General features: G+C 30.3%; 2 protein-coding genes across 2 annotated transcripts; both read left to right on the top strand.

The window, feature by feature from the left end:
- Positions 1-63: 63 nt before the first annotated feature.
- LOC123274572 (spermine oxidase-like) lies at positions 64-15218 on the top strand. The gene is made up of 17 exons (XM_044742258.1): positions 64-328; positions 399-404; positions 10035-10308; positions 10385-10598; positions 10859-11089; positions 11160-11285; positions 11353-11555; positions 11609-11729; positions 11801-11909; positions 12449-12676; positions 12742-13021; positions 13088-13301; positions 14078-14308; positions 14371-14496; positions 14578-14780; positions 14839-14959; positions 15090-15218. The coding sequence occupies exons 1-17, from the start codon at positions 133-135 to the stop codon at positions 15198-15200; spliced, it is 2994 nt and encodes a 997-aa protein (XP_044598193.1). The 5' UTR covers positions 64-132; the 3' UTR covers positions 15201-15218.
- Positions 15219-16943: 1725 nt separating this feature from the next.
- On the top strand, positions 16944-19159 carry LOC123275419 (protein anon-37Cs-like). The gene is made up of 8 exons (XM_044743533.1): positions 16944-17195; positions 17266-17524; positions 17585-17798; positions 18083-18313; positions 18374-18499; positions 18563-18765; positions 18824-18944; positions 19026-19159. The coding sequence occupies exons 1-8, from the start codon at positions 16994-16996 to the stop codon at positions 19140-19142; spliced, it is 1473 nt and encodes a 490-aa protein (XP_044599468.1). The 5' UTR covers positions 16944-16993; the 3' UTR covers positions 19143-19159.
- Positions 19160-19215: the final 56 nt, after the last annotated feature.

Below are 19215 nucleotides of genomic sequence, written 5' to 3'. Positions count from 1 at the left end.
ACTTTAACATCTGTAAAATAAATAAATTGCATGTATAATAAATTGAAGAGATATTATAATTATTAGACAGCTATTATGACTATAAAACAAATCTTACTGTCAGTAGACTTGATTATTTCTTCTTGATCAACAATGAAAGTTTTAATTCTTCTACTAGGTTTTATAAGTGTTATTTCTTCTGAAGAAATCTCATCTATAATTGTAATTATCGGTGCTGGTGCATCAGGAGTCGCAGCAGCTTCAAGATTGCTTCAAAATGGATTTAATAATGTCACAATTCTCGAAGCGGAAGATCGAATTGGAGGGAGAGTTTATTCTGTTAAAATAGGTAAGAATTTTAACTGTAAATATCTTCATTAATAGGCTAATTTTTAATGTATAATTGTATTATGCTCCAGCTGATTATTTTGTTACGTCCCCACCTGCATTCGCAGATGTCTCTATAGTAAATACGCGCGCTAATTCAAAACTCTAATAATTATACTATAATTTCATAAATATTCTTATTTTATAAATAATAATGTAAAATGATAAGTAAAGAATTCCAAATGTTAAATATTAAATACTAAAATATTAGAAATAGAAAATGATAAGAAAAGTGAAACTCAGCCAACACCTGAGTAAACAGAATATTTTAAGTTCACATTAACATTTTCTCTCGAAGAATGTTAATGGAAAAACTAGAATGATTCATTGTAAGACAACTAGCGTTGAGTACACAAGGTATTCGAGAACATTCGAGGAATGTTCTAAATAAACAAACGATAACGAACGCTCGCGTGTCCTGGACTCTGGAGTTGAGTCAGCGTGCGTCATCCGAGTGGGCCTCGGAAACGCCACGCACATCAACTCAGGAGAACAGGACGTTCGGGGCCCGATACGCAACCCTACTCTTCCCAGGGCGCGGCCCTTGGACGAGGACATATAAGCAGGGTGCACGGGTAGTTCGAGGCTCTTCTTAATCTTAAAGTTACGCACTTAAGACTCTTCATAATTTATACTTGTCGTGAGACTATTAATTCCGGTTACGAAATACCATTACGTACTTCACGGCAGTTGTCAAATCATATTAATTAAACGTGTATTTTAAATAGTTAAATAAAGCTATTTGTTAATTAAATTCACCGAAGTTAGTTATTTCGGAGTTAATTCGAGAACCTCTACTTACGACTCTGGAGGTCGTAACATCTTTATCTCCAGCTCTAGTTGTTCTACCGGCTACCTACAAACCTGTGAGGAAACCGGGACGTAACAACTAATAATATAAATAAATTGGTGGCAGCGGTGGGATTCGAACCCACGCCTCCGAAGAGACTGGTGAAAAAAATTTTTTTTTCCATTGCGGAAAAATTAACTCAACATCATCCAGAGATCTTCATCGAACACGTCACAAAAATAAGAACATTTTTCTTCTCAAACGAGTGAGTAAACTACAAAAGTAAAAACAAGTGCTTATAAAACGACTCTAAAATTAACAAATTCTTTAAATACACTTAATTCAAAAATTAATTAAACAGTGATTTTATTCCAAAAACGCAAAATTTTTTTTGGAATTAAAAAGAAGAGCAGTTCAAAATTAAAAATCAAAAATTTAACAAAATTTTTAATAAATTAACAAAATTTTTTATCGTAAACACATAAAAACGATAAAACAAAAATTAAATAAAAAAAAAAAGTGCAACAAAATACATCGAAGATAAAACATCAAGAAGAAGCCATCAACATCGCAGTGCAGCCCAGACCTAGGACAACACCGACAGCCAACGCCCAAGGACAGAATAGATAAGCCGACAACCATCAGCCCGGTCAAAAACGAGAACTTCAAAATATAATTACTCCTAAGTAGTAAGTCATTTATTTTTCTGAATATTTGTTTCTCGTCAACCCAAAAATATTATTGTTTTTTTTTACAATCTCGATTATCGCTCAAATTTTTTTTCTTTTTTTCTCTCGTAAAATTTTCTTTTTATTATTAAATTTCCAAAATGACTAACGGCACCGAAGCTATGGAAACGACTATAGCAGAAACTACGGGTAAAATACAGGCCCTAGAACAACAAATTCAAGAATTATTAACAGAGAGAGAGGAAATGAAAAATAGTTTTGAACAAAATTGTCAACGATTAATTAATGATAGTATAAAAACTCTTCAAAATGATTTAAACGCACAAAATCAAACACAACAAAGAGCTAACCCTCAAATTTTCGGTACCCCAAATCTAAATAAATTTGACTATTTTCTTAAGACTATCCCCGAATTCGACGGATCGACAATTCCAGTAGAATCATTCACGAAAGTATGTACTGACGCGAAAGCTTATATTCGCGAAGTAGACGAAAAAGTATTAGTTAGATTATTAATCTCAAAATGTAAAGGCGGACCTTTAGTTCGACTATTAAATGCAGAAATAAACACAGTAGATCAATTAATTGCATTCTTAAATTTAAATTATCGTCGTAGCAAACAAGTTTCTGTTTGGCTAAATGAATTTAACCAATTTAAACAAAAACCTAACGAACGCGTTATGGACTTTCATTTTAGAGTAGATGAACATTTGAGAAAAACATTAGCAGAAATAGAAGATTCAACAGGCATAAACAAAAATGAAAAGAAAGTAATAGCTTCAGAAATGGCAATCCAAACCTTTTAGCCGGATTGTTCCCACAAATAGCAATATACCTGCGTCAAGCAGAGTACGTAGACCTTCAGACCGCTGCTAAAGCAGCATCAGATACGGAAAAGACATTAGAGTCAATGAGTAATATAAATAACATGTTTAAAACTCTTAACAATACAGACTGTCACGCAATACAAAATAACCAAACTACAGATCAAACAAACAATCCACAAAATAATAAACAAAATGCCCAAACAAATTCAAACGGGACAAATAAATATTGCGATTTTTGTAAGAGAAATAATCATAATAGAGGAGATTGTAGATATTTAAAGAGCGAAAATTCTAAAAATAATAATAATAATAATAATTACAACAGAAATAACAAAAATAATAACTATAACAGAAATAATAATAAAAACAATTCTAATTCCAACGGTAATTACTATAAAAATAAAAATAAAAATAATAATAATAATAATAGTAGTCAAACGCAATGTGATTACTGTAAAAATTTCGGGCACGTAGAAAAAGAATGTCGTAAGAGAAGTTATGACCTAGGTAAACAAGCTGGACTTCAAGCGGCACAGGGAAACGGACAAACGTTTTCCCCTCCAGGCACATCAGGGGGAAACGCGTTGCCCCAGCAGTGCCAGAACCAAAATTAAAAATAAGAAAGCCTTCAAAACATATTTCGTAGGCGCAATGTCATCGGATTACAAGCCTACATCCATAATGATTAAATCAAAAGATATAATTTCAAGTTACGGAAAAATTTTATTAGATACTGGGTGTAATTTAAATTTAATCAAATATAGCGAAGTCAAAAATAAAAATTTAATCGATGATTCATTTTGTTACAATTTAAACGGAGTTTCAGAAGCAATTACACTCGGTAGAATACAAATTCAAATTTTTAATAAAAACACATATTTTCATGTAGTCTCAGATGACTTTCCTTTAGATTACACAGGCATACTCGGTATGAAATTTTTACGCGAACAAGGCGGCATAATCGATTTGGTTCAAAATACAGTAACTTTCACAAAATTAAATAATTTAGAAATCTCATTAACAGAAGAACAGTATATTGTCTTAAAACCTAGAACTAAAACAGCAATGTTTGTTCGAGTAGATAACAATCTTAGTGAAGGATACGTGCCTCGTATAGATTTAGGTGACGGTATTTTTGCTGGAGAAGCAATAGTTAGTAATCGTAATGGTATAGCTCATTTGTATGCAATAAATACTCTTAGTAAAAGTGTCAAAGTAAAAGTGCCAATAATCTCCTTGTATCCTTTTGAAACAAGCGAAGAAGGTAGCACTTCCTTACCGCAAGATGAAACAGATCAACAAGATAATAAAAGTACCAGGGCCCGGGAAAATCGCGTTGATAATGTATTAAGTCTCTTGCGTTTAGAACATTTGAATGATGAAGAGCGTAAAGAAATAATTTCATTAATCGAAAAATATGCTGACCTCTTTAGCATTCCGGGAGAAAATTTGCAAGCAACATCAGTAGCTTCACATATCATACCTACTAAAGACGATATACCGGTAAATACTAGACAATATAGGCATCCTCCTTCACATAGAGAGGAAATCGAAAGACAAATTACTGAACTTCTGTCAATGGATGTTATCGAACCATCTACCTCTCCATACAATTCACCTTTATTTATCATACCTAAGAAAAAAGATTCTCAAGGCAGAATAAAATACAGACTAGTAATTGACTATCGTAAATTAAATGAGAAAACTATTGGCGATGCGTATCCATTACCCCTAATTAATGATATACTTGATCAATTAGGCGGTGCAATTTATTTTTCAATTTTCGACTTAAAATCAGGTTTTTACCAAATAAAAGTAGATGAAAAAGATAAACATAAAACTGCATTTACAACTCCTCGTGGTCATTATCACTTTAACAGAATGCCATTTGGACTTAAAAATGCACCTGCGACATTTCAAAGATTAATGGATTTAGTATTACGCGGTTTACAAGGCGTAGATTTATTTGTTTATTTAGATGACATAGTCATTTATGCTCGTTCTCTCGAAGAGCATACTTCTAAATTCGAAAGATTAGCAGAACGTTTACGTAAAGCCAATTTAAGTTTTCAACCCGATAAATGCGAATTTCTAAGAAAAGAAGTCATTTACTTAGGTCATCTCATTTCTGCCGACGGTGTCAAACCTGACCCCGAGAAAATTAGAGCAATTAAAGAATACAAAAGACCCATTAGTACCACACAAGTAAGAGAATTTCTCGGACTTGCTGGTTATTATCGACGTTTCATAAAAGATTTTGCAAAAATAGCTAAGCCATTATCGGATCTTACAAGTAAAAACGCAAAATTTATCTGGACTCCTGAACACCAGGAAGTTTTCGAAACTTTACGCGATAAACTGTGTACAGCTCCAATACTGCAATATCCAGATTTTTCAAAACCTTTTATTTTAACGACCGATGCATCTAACTACGCAGTTGGTGCAATTCTCTCTCAGGGTAAAATAGGTGAAGATAAAATAGTAGCAGCAGCCTCTCGTGTACTAAATAAACACGAGAAAAATTACTCTACAACAGAAAAAGAGATGGTTGCAGCTCTATTCGGTATGAAAACTTTTAGGCCTTATATTTACGGTAAAGAATTCACTCTCGTTACTGACCACAGACCTTTAGTGTGGGTAAACTCTATGAATGACCCAACATCTCGTGTAATGAGATGGCGAGAGCGTCTTAAAGAATTCGAATATACTGTATTATACAAAGCAGGTAGGAAAAATACAAATGCCGATGCCTTGTCACGTAATCCGGTACCAGAAAAACGCGAAGTTTATCCAATAAAATTTAAATGGCGACCCACGGGCAAACCGGGAATCGCGAGACTCAGAACAACCGATACATCAGGTTCTGAGATCAAAATTACAAAAAAACCGAAAGTGGCTATCCACTCAGAAACAAATAATTCGGACAAAAATTCAAAAATAAATTCAAACACTAAAAATAAATTTTCAAAAATCGTTACTAATTCAGTCGACGGGATTAGCAATACGAATTCAAAAATTTCACCTGATGAAAGCACTCAGGCGGCGGGGTTAAGCGACTCAGTCGAAAGGACCTCATTTACTGGCAAAAAGAACCAGGAGGCTAATAAAATCGCGATTTTACCTGATGAAAGCACTCAGGCGGCGAGATCAAACGACCCAGTCGAAAGGCAAAAATCTGACAAAAAGATTCAGATAGCTAATGCGTTCGTTCATAAAAATTCAAATAAAAATTCTAAACCTGAAACAGATATTCAGGCGGTTGAGCCATGCGCCTCAGTCGAAATACCTTTAGAAATACGCGATGAAAATAGGAGTAGCTACCCTATAAATCAACGGTCATTTTCAAAGGGATCAAATAAAGTTAGGATTAGTGAAAACTCCGACCAAAACGAAAAACGGTTTATTTCACACCCTATCGATAAATCAAATAACAAAAACAAAAACATAAATCCAAAATTAAATTTAGCATATACGGATAACAAAATGAATTCAGACAAAAATAAAAATTCATCAAATAATAATAATCAAAACGATAAATCAAATAATGATTCAAAATCATCAAATACAGAAAATAAATTTAGCATGGTAGGTAATGTAAACAATTTACCTGACTATTCTGATGAATCATCATCATCAGTATCGGGTAATGTAATTGACGCACTAACGTTAAGAAAGAAACTCATTAGAAATAATGAAGTTTTATTATCAGACGAAGAATCAGACATGACTGACTTCGACTTATCATACATAAATAAAGATTCAAATAAATCTTCAAATAAAAATAATTCACAAGAACAGAATCCATTATCCAAAAATTCTCAAACACAAAAATCCAAAAACACAAAAATCACAGAACCTACATTACCACCTACAGAAAACACAGATATACCAACGACATCTACACAATTTACTCCAAACGTAAATACAAAAATTAAAAATAATAAATTCAAAAATAGATTTATTCCTCTTCAATATAAGAGAACACAAAAGTTCGCGGATTTTACACCGTCTCCAATATTTCGTACGCGTAAAAGAATTAATAAAAATATTAGTAAAACGACGTTTAGAATTATCGATACTTCAGATGACGAATCAAATACTGAAGAATCAGAAATCGTAGAATCTAAAATATATTCAAATAATTCAAACGATATAAGTTCAGAATCTCCTATAGAAACAATTCCAATTTCTCAAAGAACACCGAATAAATTAGTTAAACGTAAAGTAGAAGATATGGGAGGCGCCATACCGTGGTCCTCAGACGCAGGTGGCGATCACCCGCAACATATAACAGTTAAAGCTATTATTAATAATAATAATGACAATAATATGTCTACAGAAGACATACAAGAAATTTCAAACGCGACACAGTCAATGACAGTAGATCCATCTGTTGAACAATTACCTTTAACGCTTATTAAACAGACAGAAAATAAAATAACAGACAAACAAATAGACTTTAACAAAGACGATAGAAAAGAGATAGTTCAAACGGTAAAGACTAATGATCCTCCGCCGTTACGCAGGTCAACGAGACAGAGAAAACCGAAAACATGTACATGTGGATCAGACAACACAAACACACATACACACATACATAAACATACACCAAAAATAATACAGACTCTTTCAAAGAAAATTCAAAATAAACAATTTAACAATAAAATTACAAAAAGACAAAAAAACATCAAATTACCTGACATAATGGTAACGTTAAAAGCACTCAAAAATAATAATAACGGTAATTCAAATACAAATAAAATTCAGAAAACAAAAAGAAAATTATCAACAATAGCCGAAAATAATATCGCTAAAAACATAAATCCTTTAATCCCACTAAATTCCAAAAAAGATTCAAATTCACAAAAAACGAGCCAAGCTCAAAATCAAATAAATTTCGATCGTATCGACGTACAAACAGAACCCGAAAATCCTAATTTACCCATTCCAGATACAGAAAATCCCGAAAAAGAAAATACAACATTAAACGAAACTCAAAACAATTCCAATCGAACAATAAACGCTTCATACATGGACGATTCCGACGATGACAGACAAAATGACGATAATAGTAACCGAATAAATATCGCAACAAATCATTTTTTCCCTATTATTTTTTATGTAAAAATTACAGCATACATACAGGAACACACTTACGTGAATGAATATTTCTTAAATTTAACGATAAAAATTAAAAAAAAAAAAAATTGACAACTACAAACACGTGGTGACAAATTTTTTTTCCTTCTCTCAAGAACCCTTTCCTTTTCGAATACATAAATAAAAATTTTTTTAAACATACACAAAATACCAAAATCAATTTAGAAACAATTATTTTTCATATCTTCTCGTCTCTCTCGTTATCATCAAGAAATTTTTTTTCTCTTCTTTCTATTCGCTCCCTAAAGATACAGGAAAGTAAAGAAAAATAAACGATAAATCAGAAATTATAAATTCAAGATATAAACAAAAATAACTATAAAACAATAATAAGTACATGTAAAACAGAAAATATGACGAGAAACAAATTTTTTTTTCAGAAAAATAAAGACTAACTTTCTTTCAGGAAACAAAAAAATAAAGACAGTAATCAGATAAATAAATAACAAACGTTAACCTTAACATTAATAGTAATCACGAATAAATAAAAGGGAACATATAAAATATTTTATAACAATTTTCATAAATATATGCATAAAATTTTTTTTTCTAATTTAGCAGTAGACGTCTCGACTAATAGCTTAAGTGATAAAAAAAAAAAAAAAAAAAAAAAAAGATAAAACATAAGTACGTTTATTTCCTTTCCGAAAATAAGGAGATTAGGACCTTTGAGAGGCCCAAAGATATCCAAAGTAAAATTATACATTTAATCACTAAAATAAATATGTAATGATAAAATTAGAAGCATTAAGTAAAAAGAGTATTACTACTAAAATTCCGGTAAAGCGTAAAATAAATTTTAAACAGACAAATACTTAGAGAGAAAAATAAGTACGTAGTGAGCAATTCGATGTTACAAAAATAAACGTAAAATAATTACAAAACTCGATAACTACTTTACCATTTAAAGAAAATTAAGAAAGATTTACAAAAGAATCCCATGACAGGTAAAATAGTTATTACGAAATCAGTAGAGTAACTCTTGACTCACAGGGACGCGAGTCTACCGGGAGAGGGCAAACTCCCTGAAAAACTTTTTTTTCGGAGGTAAACCTTGACTCACAGGGACGCGAGTCTACTGGGAGAGGGCAAACTCCTGAAAAATTTTTTTTTCGGAAGTAAACCTTGACTCACAGGGACGCGAGTCTACTGGGAGAGGGCAAACTCCTGAAAAATTTTTTTCGGAAGTAAACCTTGACACACGGGGACGCGAGTCTACTGGGAGAGGGCAAACACCTGAAAATTTTTTTTTAGGACAATGCATAACGCGCGAAATAATTTTCAATTATTTATAGTAGATATTACATTCAACACCCCCTAAGTAACAAGCGGGACGCTTGTCTAGAGGGAGGGTCGTGTTACGTCCCCACCTGCATTCGCAGATGTCTCTATAGTAAATACGCGCGCTAATTCAAAACTCTAATAATTATACTATAATTTCATAAATATTCTTATTTTATAAATAATAATGTAAAATGATAAGTAAAGAATTCCAAATGTTAAATATTAAATACTAAAATATTAGAAATAGAAAATGATAAGAAAAGTGAAACTCAGCCAACACCTGAGTAAACAGAATATTTTAAGTTCACATTAACATTTTCTCTCGAAGAATGTTAATGGAAAAACAAGAATGATTCATTGTAAGACAACTAGCGTTGAGTACACAAGGTATTCGAGAACATTCGAGGAATGTTCTAAATAAACAAACGATAACGAACGCTCGCGTGTCCTGGACTCTGGAGTTGAGTCAGCGTGCGTCATCCGAGTGGGCCTCGGAAACGCCACGCACATCAACTCAGGAGAACAGGACGTTCGGGGCCCGATACGCAACCCTACTCTTCCCAGGGCGCGGCCCTTGGACGAGGACATATAAGCAGGGTGCACGGGTAGTTCGAGGCTCTTCTTAATCTTAAAGTTACGCACTTAAGACTCTTCATAATTTATACTTGTCGTGAGACTATTAATTCCGGTTACGAAATACCATTACGTACTTCACGGCAGTTGTCAAATCATATTAATTAAACGTGTATTTTAAATAGTTAAATAAAGCTATTTGTTAATTAAATTCACCGAAGTTAGTTATTTCGGAGTTAATTCGAGAACCTCTACTTACGACTCTGGAGGTCGTAACATCTTTATCTCCAGCTCTAGTTGTTCTACCGGCTACCTACAAACCTGTGAGGAAACCGGGACGTAACAATTTAGTCGATCTCGGTGCTGAATGGGTGCACGGAGAGAAAAATAACGTTGCTTTTGAACTAGCCGGGCCGTTAGGACTTCTCGAAAAGTCAACCGAAAACAAAGATTTTACCAAGTTCAATTTTAGAACACGCTTATTTGGATCTTCTGGAGAAGAAATACCAGAAAATGTCGCCGCTCCGCTAGCTAAGGCTCTTGGAGAAGTAGATCGTTCTATTGGTGATAATATTGACAAATTAAAAAGTGGTTCCTTTGGCGAATACGCAGAAATGAAGTAAATTAATATTTCTTCTGCAAAACAAAAGTATTACCCCAAAAATGAATGAAATTTATGAATTTTCTTTGAATAGGTTCCATGAATACGTCAAAGATCATCCAGAAATAAGTGCTGATAAATACGAACCTCTGCTTCATCTATTTGATTTGATGCAAATGGTGTTAGAGGCCGGAGATACTTGGCATGAAATTTCGGCAATAGGCGTAAGAGATTACGATGAGTGTGAAGGAGATCAGGCTATTAATTGGAAAGAACGGTCTTATACCACAATTCTTGACATATTGATGGTTTGTATTTAGATTAAAGTTCCCAGATATTTGAAAATTTTTTTATTTTTCTTTAAAAAGAAACTAGATTAAAAAAATTATTTTTAAAAAATTGCATTTGTAATTTTTTAAAGCTTCTAAAAATTGAATTTTTTTTTTTTTTTCATTTCTTCTTACAATAATTAATTTAATAAAAGAAATCTAAAAATTATTAGATGTCTCTTAATTTCAGTATTAATTTAATCGAAGATATTTTTACTAAAAAATTCTTGCTGTTTTAGAAAAAATATCCGAATCCAGAAGAAGAATTGCCTGTGAAGAATATTACAAAGTTAAATACAAAAGTTACTGAGATAAAATATGAAAAAACTCCTGTAAAAGTAATCACTGCTAATAAAGAAGAATACTTGGCTGACCATGTAATAGTTACGCCATCTTTAGGAGTTCTTCAGAAGAATATCGACACACTATTTAATCCGCATTTAACTGGGAAGAAGCTTAATGCAATACAAGTACTTTTTATTTTTTTAATTTATAAATTTTTAATTTATAATAATAATAATATCAATTGCTTTATTTTAGAACCTTTCTTTCGGACATGTCGCTAAAATAATTCTGTACTACGAAAATCCTTGGTGGTTGGACGAACCGGTTTACTTCAGGGCTGTTTATTGGACTGCTGCTGACAGGGAAGAAATGGAAAAAGATGTATGTATTGTATTGTATTGTATGATTAATAATAGTATCAATTTTTGTTTTAATACTTAATTTACAGCCCGAGAAGAGATGGATGCTGGGAATATCAGTGGGAATAAGAGTGGAATACAGACCGAAGCTGATGCTCTTTTGGGTGACCGGGTCTTATGTTAGTGAGATGGAACGAACGCCTGATAATTTGTTCCAAGAACAAATGAAAGGATTTATAACGCGGTTTTTTGGAAAAGCTTACAACCTCACAGAGCCTACAATTATGAAGAGGTGAATTTTTATGGTTTTTATTGAAAAGATATTTTATTTATTAATTTCTTCAGGACTCTTTGGAACACCAACGGAAATTTTCTGGGAACTTATAGCTTCCGAGGAGTCAAAGCTGATACTGCTAATGCTCATATTGAAGATTATGCTGAGCCTATAATGAAAGATGATAAGCCCGTAAATATTTATTAATTAGTATTGATAAATTAATTTAGAGTTAGATTATTAAAGTTTGATTTATTATCAAGGTGCTGCAATTTGCTGGAGAAGCTACGTCGTCACATCATTCAACAGTTCATGGAGCCATTGATTCGGGCTGGAGAGAAGCTGATCGTTTGATTAATTATTATAAAAAAAATTAATTATTTAAAATATTAAATTTATTTTCAATTTATTAAAATTGAATCGCATTGAAATAAAACACTGAAGTTAACTGAAATAAATTTTTTTATAATTTTATATAGCAATAAAATTATTATTAAAAAAAATTTAATAAAAAAATTCCACATGTGAAAATTCAAAAAAAAAATTAGTTCAAAATTTTTAAAGAATTTTTTTTATTGTAGACTTTTTGTAAAAATTAAAAAAATTTACAAGTGTCAGCTAACTTCAGTATCATGTTGAAATAATAAGAAGAAAATAAAAAACTAACTAGATTTTATTAGATATATTTAGTCTTGAAGTTTATCAGTTTAGATGACCTAACGAAAGAACAATAAATGATTACATTAATAATCAATTTTTTTGATTAAAAATCAATAATATGATTATACAAGCAGTCCTTCAGATTACTTCAATGGACAAAAATCAAATGAACTCTGACGTTGATAAAATAGCACAAGATCAAATATCAACTTTATCTCTTCTATTATAAAATGAAACGCGGGGGCTGTCTTAATCACAGTTACAAAATCCTCAGAGCGCGACAATGAAACTCTTAATCTTAATTTGTTTGGTTAACTGTGTGTTGTCTTCTGAAGAAATATCTCCTAGAATTTTAATAATTGGTTCAGGACCATCCGGAATCGCAGCAGCTTCAAAATTACTTCAAAATGGATTTAGAAATGTGACTATTCTCGAAGCGGAAAATCGAATCGGTGGAAGAGTTTATTCAATTAAAATCGGTAAAATTTGTTACCTGTCAAGATAAATTCTTATAATTGTATTTTTACTAAGTTTTGTATTTTAGGAGATTATTTAGTCGACTTAGGAGCGCAATGGGTGCACGGAGAAAATGATAATGTTGCATTTGAACTAGCTTGGCCCTTGGGGCTCCTTGAAAGATTGAGCGAGAATAAAGAGTTTCATTTTAATTTAAAAATATACGGATCTGATGGTGAAGAAATATCTTTAAATGCTTCAAGCTCATTGGTTGAATTTCTTATGGAGAATATTACTTCGTACGATTCTATCAATGAAAGCCTCAAAGATTTGAAAAGCGATTCTTTTGGAGAATACGCCGAGAAGAAGTAAATAATTATTTTTAAAATATCTTCAGACGCTTAAATAAATATTATTAATTGTTTAACATTCAGGTTCATGGAATTTTTTAAAAATTACGAAGAAATACCTGCCAATAAATACAAACCTCTGCTTCATTTTTTGGACATGGTGGAAATGACAAATGAAGCTGCTCCAACTTGGTACGAACTTTCGGCAAAGGGTGCCAGAGATTATCCAGAATGTGAAGGAGACCAGGCTATTAATTGGAAAGAACGAACTTACGCTACTATTTTGGACATACTTATGGTTTATAATCTGTTTTTATACACAAAAAAAATTTATTTGAATTTAGTAAATAATTTTGAAGAATTTTATCTTCTTTTGAGTAAAAAAATTCTTAAGCTTAAAAATTTTTCTTGATTACAAAATTTTTTGGGTAACTATTTACAAGTGGGGTCAATCCCATTTTGGGCCATAACTAGGTAATAAATTAACATTTTTTTATTCTGCTTGTTTTTACGATTTATGATAAAAAATATCGTGAAAGGAAAAAATAAAAATTTCGATAGCTTTTTTGCCTTCAAAAGTTGGAAAAAAATTTTGGCTCTCATGTTTTTGGATAAAATTTCTATTTTCTGTTTTTTTGATATATTTTTTTTTTTTTTTTTCAAAAGTACGCAAAAAAACGAACAATTAAAAAAAAAAAAAAAAAAGTTAAATATCACAATTTTCTAAAAAATTTATAACTTTTTTTTGAAAATTTGTTAAAATTGTGATAATCAACTTTTTTTCTTTTTTAATTGCTCATTTTCAATAAAATCAAATAGAAATTTCGTTAAAAAAAAAATTATAATTAAAATGGTTGACCCTACTTGTGAATATTTACCATTTTATCTTCTTTTAAATAAAAAAATTCTTAAACTAAGAAATTATTCTTGATTAAAAAATATTTTGTCTTTATTCAAAACAATTAAACTCTTTAAAATTATTTTCTTGATTCAAGAAATTTTCTCCTGATTCAAGTTAATTTTTCTTTTAATGTAATTAAAAATATTAATATTAAAAAAAATTTATTATTTTAGAAAAAATATCCAAATCCGGAAGAAGAATTACCTGTGAAAAATATAACAAAGCTTAATACAAAAGTTACTGAGATAAAATATGAAGAAACTCCCATAAAAGTAATTACTGCTAATAAAGAAGAATACTTGGCTGACCATGTAATAGTTACAGTGTCTTTAGGAGTTCTTCAGAAGAATATCGACACTTTATTCAAGCCTCAGTTGCCTGAGAAGAAACTCAATACAATAAAAGTAATAAAAATCCCATTAAAATATTAAAAAAAATTTTTTAAAACATTAATTATTTTTTTCAGACTCTTTCTTTTGGAAAAGCGGCTAAAATATTGATTTACTATGACGTCCCATGGTATTTAAATAAACCAATTGGTTTGTGGGCGATATATTGGACTGAAGAAGACCGAAAAGAAATCGAAAATGATGTATAAATTTTGCATTTTACTTATTTATTCATTTATTGTTATATAAAAAAACTTTTAATTTAATTAAAAATATTGTTCTAGCCTCAGAAGAGATGGATGCTCGGTTTATCTGTAGGATACCAAACAGAGCACAAGCCCAAGTTGTTTATACTATGGGTCACTGGGCCTCATGTCAATGAAATGGAAACTCTTCCTGAAGAAATGTTCCAAGAACAGGTCAAAGATATTTTAAAGAGGTTTTTTGGAAAAGCCTGCAACCTTACGGAGCCTTCGATAATAAAACGGTATTTTAATTGTCGTTTTTAAGCGTTAATAGCAAAATTATATAAATATATCTGTTAGGAGTTCTTGGAGCAGCAATGAAAATTTTCTTGGAACGTGGAGTTACCGTTCTGTTCAAGCTGAAGTCAATGGGATTGACAATAAAGATTATGCTGAGCCAATTATGAAAGATGATTCACCAGTAAGAAGAATATATAATTTAATATATTTTTATTTTTATTATATTTTATTTTAATATATTTTATTATTATTATTTTTTTTTTTAAATATATTTTTATTAAAATTTATTTGAAGATATATTTTTATTTTAGGTTTTACAGTTTGCTGGAGAAGCTACTGCGTATCATTATGCTACAGTCAATGGAGCAATTGAATCTGGGTGGCGAGAAGCTGATCGTTTGATAAAATTTTACAATAAATAATTAAATATAAAAATTTTATATTCTTCACAATGTTATGTAAAGAATTTTTCTTTACATATTTATTAATTATAAAAAATTTGAGTATGATTTTATTGCATTTTTTAACGATTGTAAAATATAATTCGAGTGTGATCATTAAGTGTCTCGTTCGACTCCTGTAAGAGGCCCAGAGAATTTCCCGTAATTAGTTTGGGCCCAGGTACATTTAAGAGATTAAATAGATAAATGGGAGTTTTGTTATACGTAAGCAAACTGACTTATACTTAAATAAAAAAATACTTAAGTAATGACAAAGAATATTAGATAAAAAGATTTATTTTAAACCAAAAGATTTTAGAGTAACTTAAATACAGAATTTTGAGTGTTGAGACAAATGTCTAAATGAATTTTAATATTGCAAGTTTTAAATAATTTTTAGATAATCAATATTAAATATTAAATGAGAAATGAACTTTACGAATATGAAACAGATAAAAAAAATAGAACTTGAAAGTTAAACAATTTAAAATAAACAAATATTAAATAATGAAATTCTAAAATAATGCAACAAATTTATAAAATGATAAAACAGAAGTATTTCTACAAATAAATAATTAAATTCAAAAAACGTAAGAGATGCTAGAATCAAGTACATATCTATTTATTCGATTTAAATGAATAAATTATTGTTAAACAGTACAAATGTATTTTATCTTTGTCTTTGTCTATACGTAAATGCGCTTACGTATACACAAACACATAGATGTTTAATAGAACATAAGAGTAAGTAAGAAAACTATATTGCACTCTGACCCAAGTAGAGGGGACTCATGCGATATTTTTGAACAACTTAAGAGAGAGGGTAAGGGCCCAAGACAATAGACAAATAATTAGACATTTGGTTCCCCCAATGAGTGGAAATTAGTAACGCCCTAAAATTCGACACCTTACAATTTTCACAAGAAAATCTCTCTCGTTGTCCTGACGTCCTAGTGTTAACATCACCTAAAGTTTTAATAAGTCTGAATAGACCACGTGTTAAATTTACCGAATAACGAATAAAAGATTGTAAAATTAAAAGTATAATTATGAAGTGAATTAAATCTAAAGAGTAAGTCAAATCAACAAAGTTCATCATTTTTATCAGGTACATTTTAAATAACTAATATTTGTGAATTTAATAATATCGTAAAATCGTTATATGAAAGAAAAAGTTAACTTTGAATCACTGTGTAATAATTTTAATTAACTAATGATATTAATTTTTGATTTAAACAATATATGTATTAAAATTATTCAACGTCCAATTTATTCAACAACAAACCTATCATTCTCAATAAATAGAAACTCGGAAGTTCCCGGTCTATTAGCCTAACACGCTAGGACCGAATACTTAAACACAATAAATAATTTAAATGTAAAATCAATTAATTTCCCTAAATTAATTTTTTTTACATAACAACAAACTAAAATTGATAATTTTAATTTATTGATTGATAATTATAAATTAACACCTGCTGTTTAAAATTTTAAATACTTAAAAAATAATTTATTTGTTAAATAATAAAAATCAATAATTTATTACATTAGAATTAAGATTTAATTAAATTAATATTCTGTTAATTTAAATTGATGAATAGTAAATTGACGCTAATGGGCTTGAGAGGCTAAAGGCCATGAAAGTTTATCTAAATAGATTAAAAATAATCTAAACTGAGGAGTTTGAATAGCCTAAGCAATTTAACACTCTTTAAATTTATTTAGTTGACTTTCAAAACTTCAAACTGTATAATAGTTGAATTAAATTAACTCCAATGGCAGCAAGACTCCTGGTCTTATTACACTTGATAACTCATGTGTTAACCGCTGAAGAAATGTCTCCTAAAATTGTAATTATCGGTGCTGGTGCATCAGGAGTCGCAGCAGCTTCAAGATTGCTTCAGAATGGATTCAATAATATTACAATTCTCGAAGCGGAAAATCGAATCGGAGGAAGAGTTTGCTCTATTAAAATAGGTAATAATAATATTATTCTTCTTTATTTTTATTACAAGCTTAAGGCATTATTATTAATTGTATTCTTCAGGTGAATATTTAGTGGACATAGGAGGTGAATGGGTTGTTGGTGAGAAGAACAACGTCGCATTTGAGTTAGCTTCTCCGTTGGGACTTCTAGAAAGATCGGCTGATCATAAAGAATTAAGCTTCGTTTTAAAACTTTTCGATTCTAATGGAGAAGAAATACCCTCTGAGATATTTGATCCCTTGATTAAGTATTTACAAAATGAAGAAGATTCTGTAACGGAGAATACAACTGGCTCTTATGGAGAACTTGCAGAAAAAGAGTAAATTTTTATTTAGAATTCCAATTGTATATTCTTCATCTATTTCTTCTTTATTTTTAGAATAAATAAATACGTAAAAGCTCATCCAGAAATCCCTACAAGTTTGTATGGACCGCTGATGCACTTTTTAAACATGTTAAAAATGTCTGAACATGGCGGAGCTACTTGGAACGAAGTTTCAGCGAAAGGGGTTCGATTTTATGACAATATTCCAGGAGATCCGGTAATTAATTGGAAGGAAAGAACTTACACTACTATTTTGGACATACTTATGGTTTATATTCTTTTTTTATAACTAAATAAATTAAAATTAAAACTAATATCTTTTTATACACAGAAAAAAGAATTTAATTGAATCAAGTAAATAATTTTGAAGAATTTTATCTTTTTTTGAGTTGAAAAATTCTTAAACTAAAAAATTTTTCGTCTTAATTCAAAACAATTAAACTCTTCAAAATTATTTTCTTGGTTCAAAAAATTTTTTTCTGATTCAAGTTAATTTTTTTTTTTTTTTGTGTAATTAAAAATATTAATATTAAAAAAAAGTTATTATTTTAGAAAAAATATCCGAATCCGGAGGAAGAATTACCTGTGAAGAATATAACAAAGTTTAATACAAAAGTTACTGAGATAAAATATGAAGAAACTCCTGTAAAAGTAATCACTGCTAATAAAGAAGAATACTTGGCTGACCATGTAATAGTTACAGTGTCTTTAGGAGTTCTTCAGAAGAATATCGACACACTATTTAATCCAAAATTACCTGAAAAGAAACATAATGCAATTAAGGTAATTTTTTTGTTGGATTTATAAAAAAAGTATTTTAACACTAAGATATTTTTATTTTAGAATCTCTCTTTTGGAAGCACGGCTAAAATAATTCTTTACTATGAAAATCCTTGGTGGTTAAATGATCCAGTTCATGCGAGGGGAATTTTGTGGACTGAAGAAGATAGAAAAGAAATAGAAGATGATGTATGAATTGTATTTTAATTTTATATATAATTTTATATAATAAAAAGATTTTTTTTTCTTCAGCCACAAAAGAGATGGCTGCTTGGAATTTCTTCGGGAATACGAGTGGAACACAAACCGAAATTGCTCTTATTTTGGGTCACTGGGCCTTATATAAGAGAAATGGAAACGCTGCCGGAAGAAATCTTTCAAGAACAAGTTAAAGAATTTATGACGCGGTTTTTTGGAAAAGCTTACAACCTCACGGAGCCTAAAATTATCAAGAGGTATAATTTGGTACTTTTTGTTTTTTTAAAGTAAAATTAATTAATGGTTTTTCTTCAGGAGTTTTTGGAACACCAATGAAAATTTCCTTGGGGTTTATACCTTCTACGGATTACAAACAGACGTATCTGGTCCTCATACTGAAGATTTCGTTGATCCAATCATGAAATCCGACAAGCCGGTGAATATTTTAATGACGATATTTATATGAGAAAGATAGTGTGAAGTTTTTTGGAAAATAATTTGAATATTTTTTTTGCAGGTTTTGCAATTTGCTGGTGAAGCAACTACTTCTCATTACGGCATGGTTCATGGTGCTATTGAAACTGGGTTTAGAGAAGCTGATCGATTAATTAATTACTACAGTAAAAATAATTAAAATGACAAAAACAAATTTTTAATTAAAGTTAAAAATTTAATTCAGAAAAATTTCATTTTTTGATTTTCAGAAT

Source organism: Cotesia glomerata, linkage group LG1 (genome assembly GCF_020080835.1).
Source record: "Cotesia glomerata isolate CgM1 linkage group LG1, MPM_Cglom_v2.3, whole genome shotgun sequence".
NCBI classification, from domain to species: Eukaryota; Metazoa; Arthropoda; class Insecta; order Hymenoptera; family Braconidae; genus Cotesia; species Cotesia glomerata.
Note: the sequence above shows the minus strand (reverse complement) of the source record. Positions and strands in the feature narration are given on the sequence as shown.

Coding starts and splice junctions, on each gene's coding strand:
- LOC123274572 (XM_044742258.1), top strand. CDS start 133: ATGAAAGTTTTAATTCTTCTACTAGGTTTTATAAGTGTTATTTCTTCT. Junction 13,022..13,087: donor GGAGAATACGCCGAGAAGAA/GTAAATAATTAT, acceptor TTTAACATTCAG/GTTCATGGAATTTTTTAAAA. Junction 13,302..14,077: donor CTATTTTGGACATACTTATG/GTTTATAATCTG, acceptor TTATTATTTTAG/AAAAAATATCCAAATCCGGA.
- LOC123275419 (XM_044743533.1), top strand. CDS start 16,994: ATGGCAGCAAGACTCCTGGTCTTATTACACTTGATAACTCATGTGTTA. Junction 17,799..18,082: donor CTATTTTGGACATACTTATG/GTTTATATTCTT, acceptor TTATTATTTTAG/AAAAAATATCCGAATCCGGA. Junction 18,766..18,823: donor GAGCCTAAAATTATCAAGAG/GTATAATTTGGT, acceptor GTTTTTCTTCAG/GAGTTTTTGGAACACCAATG.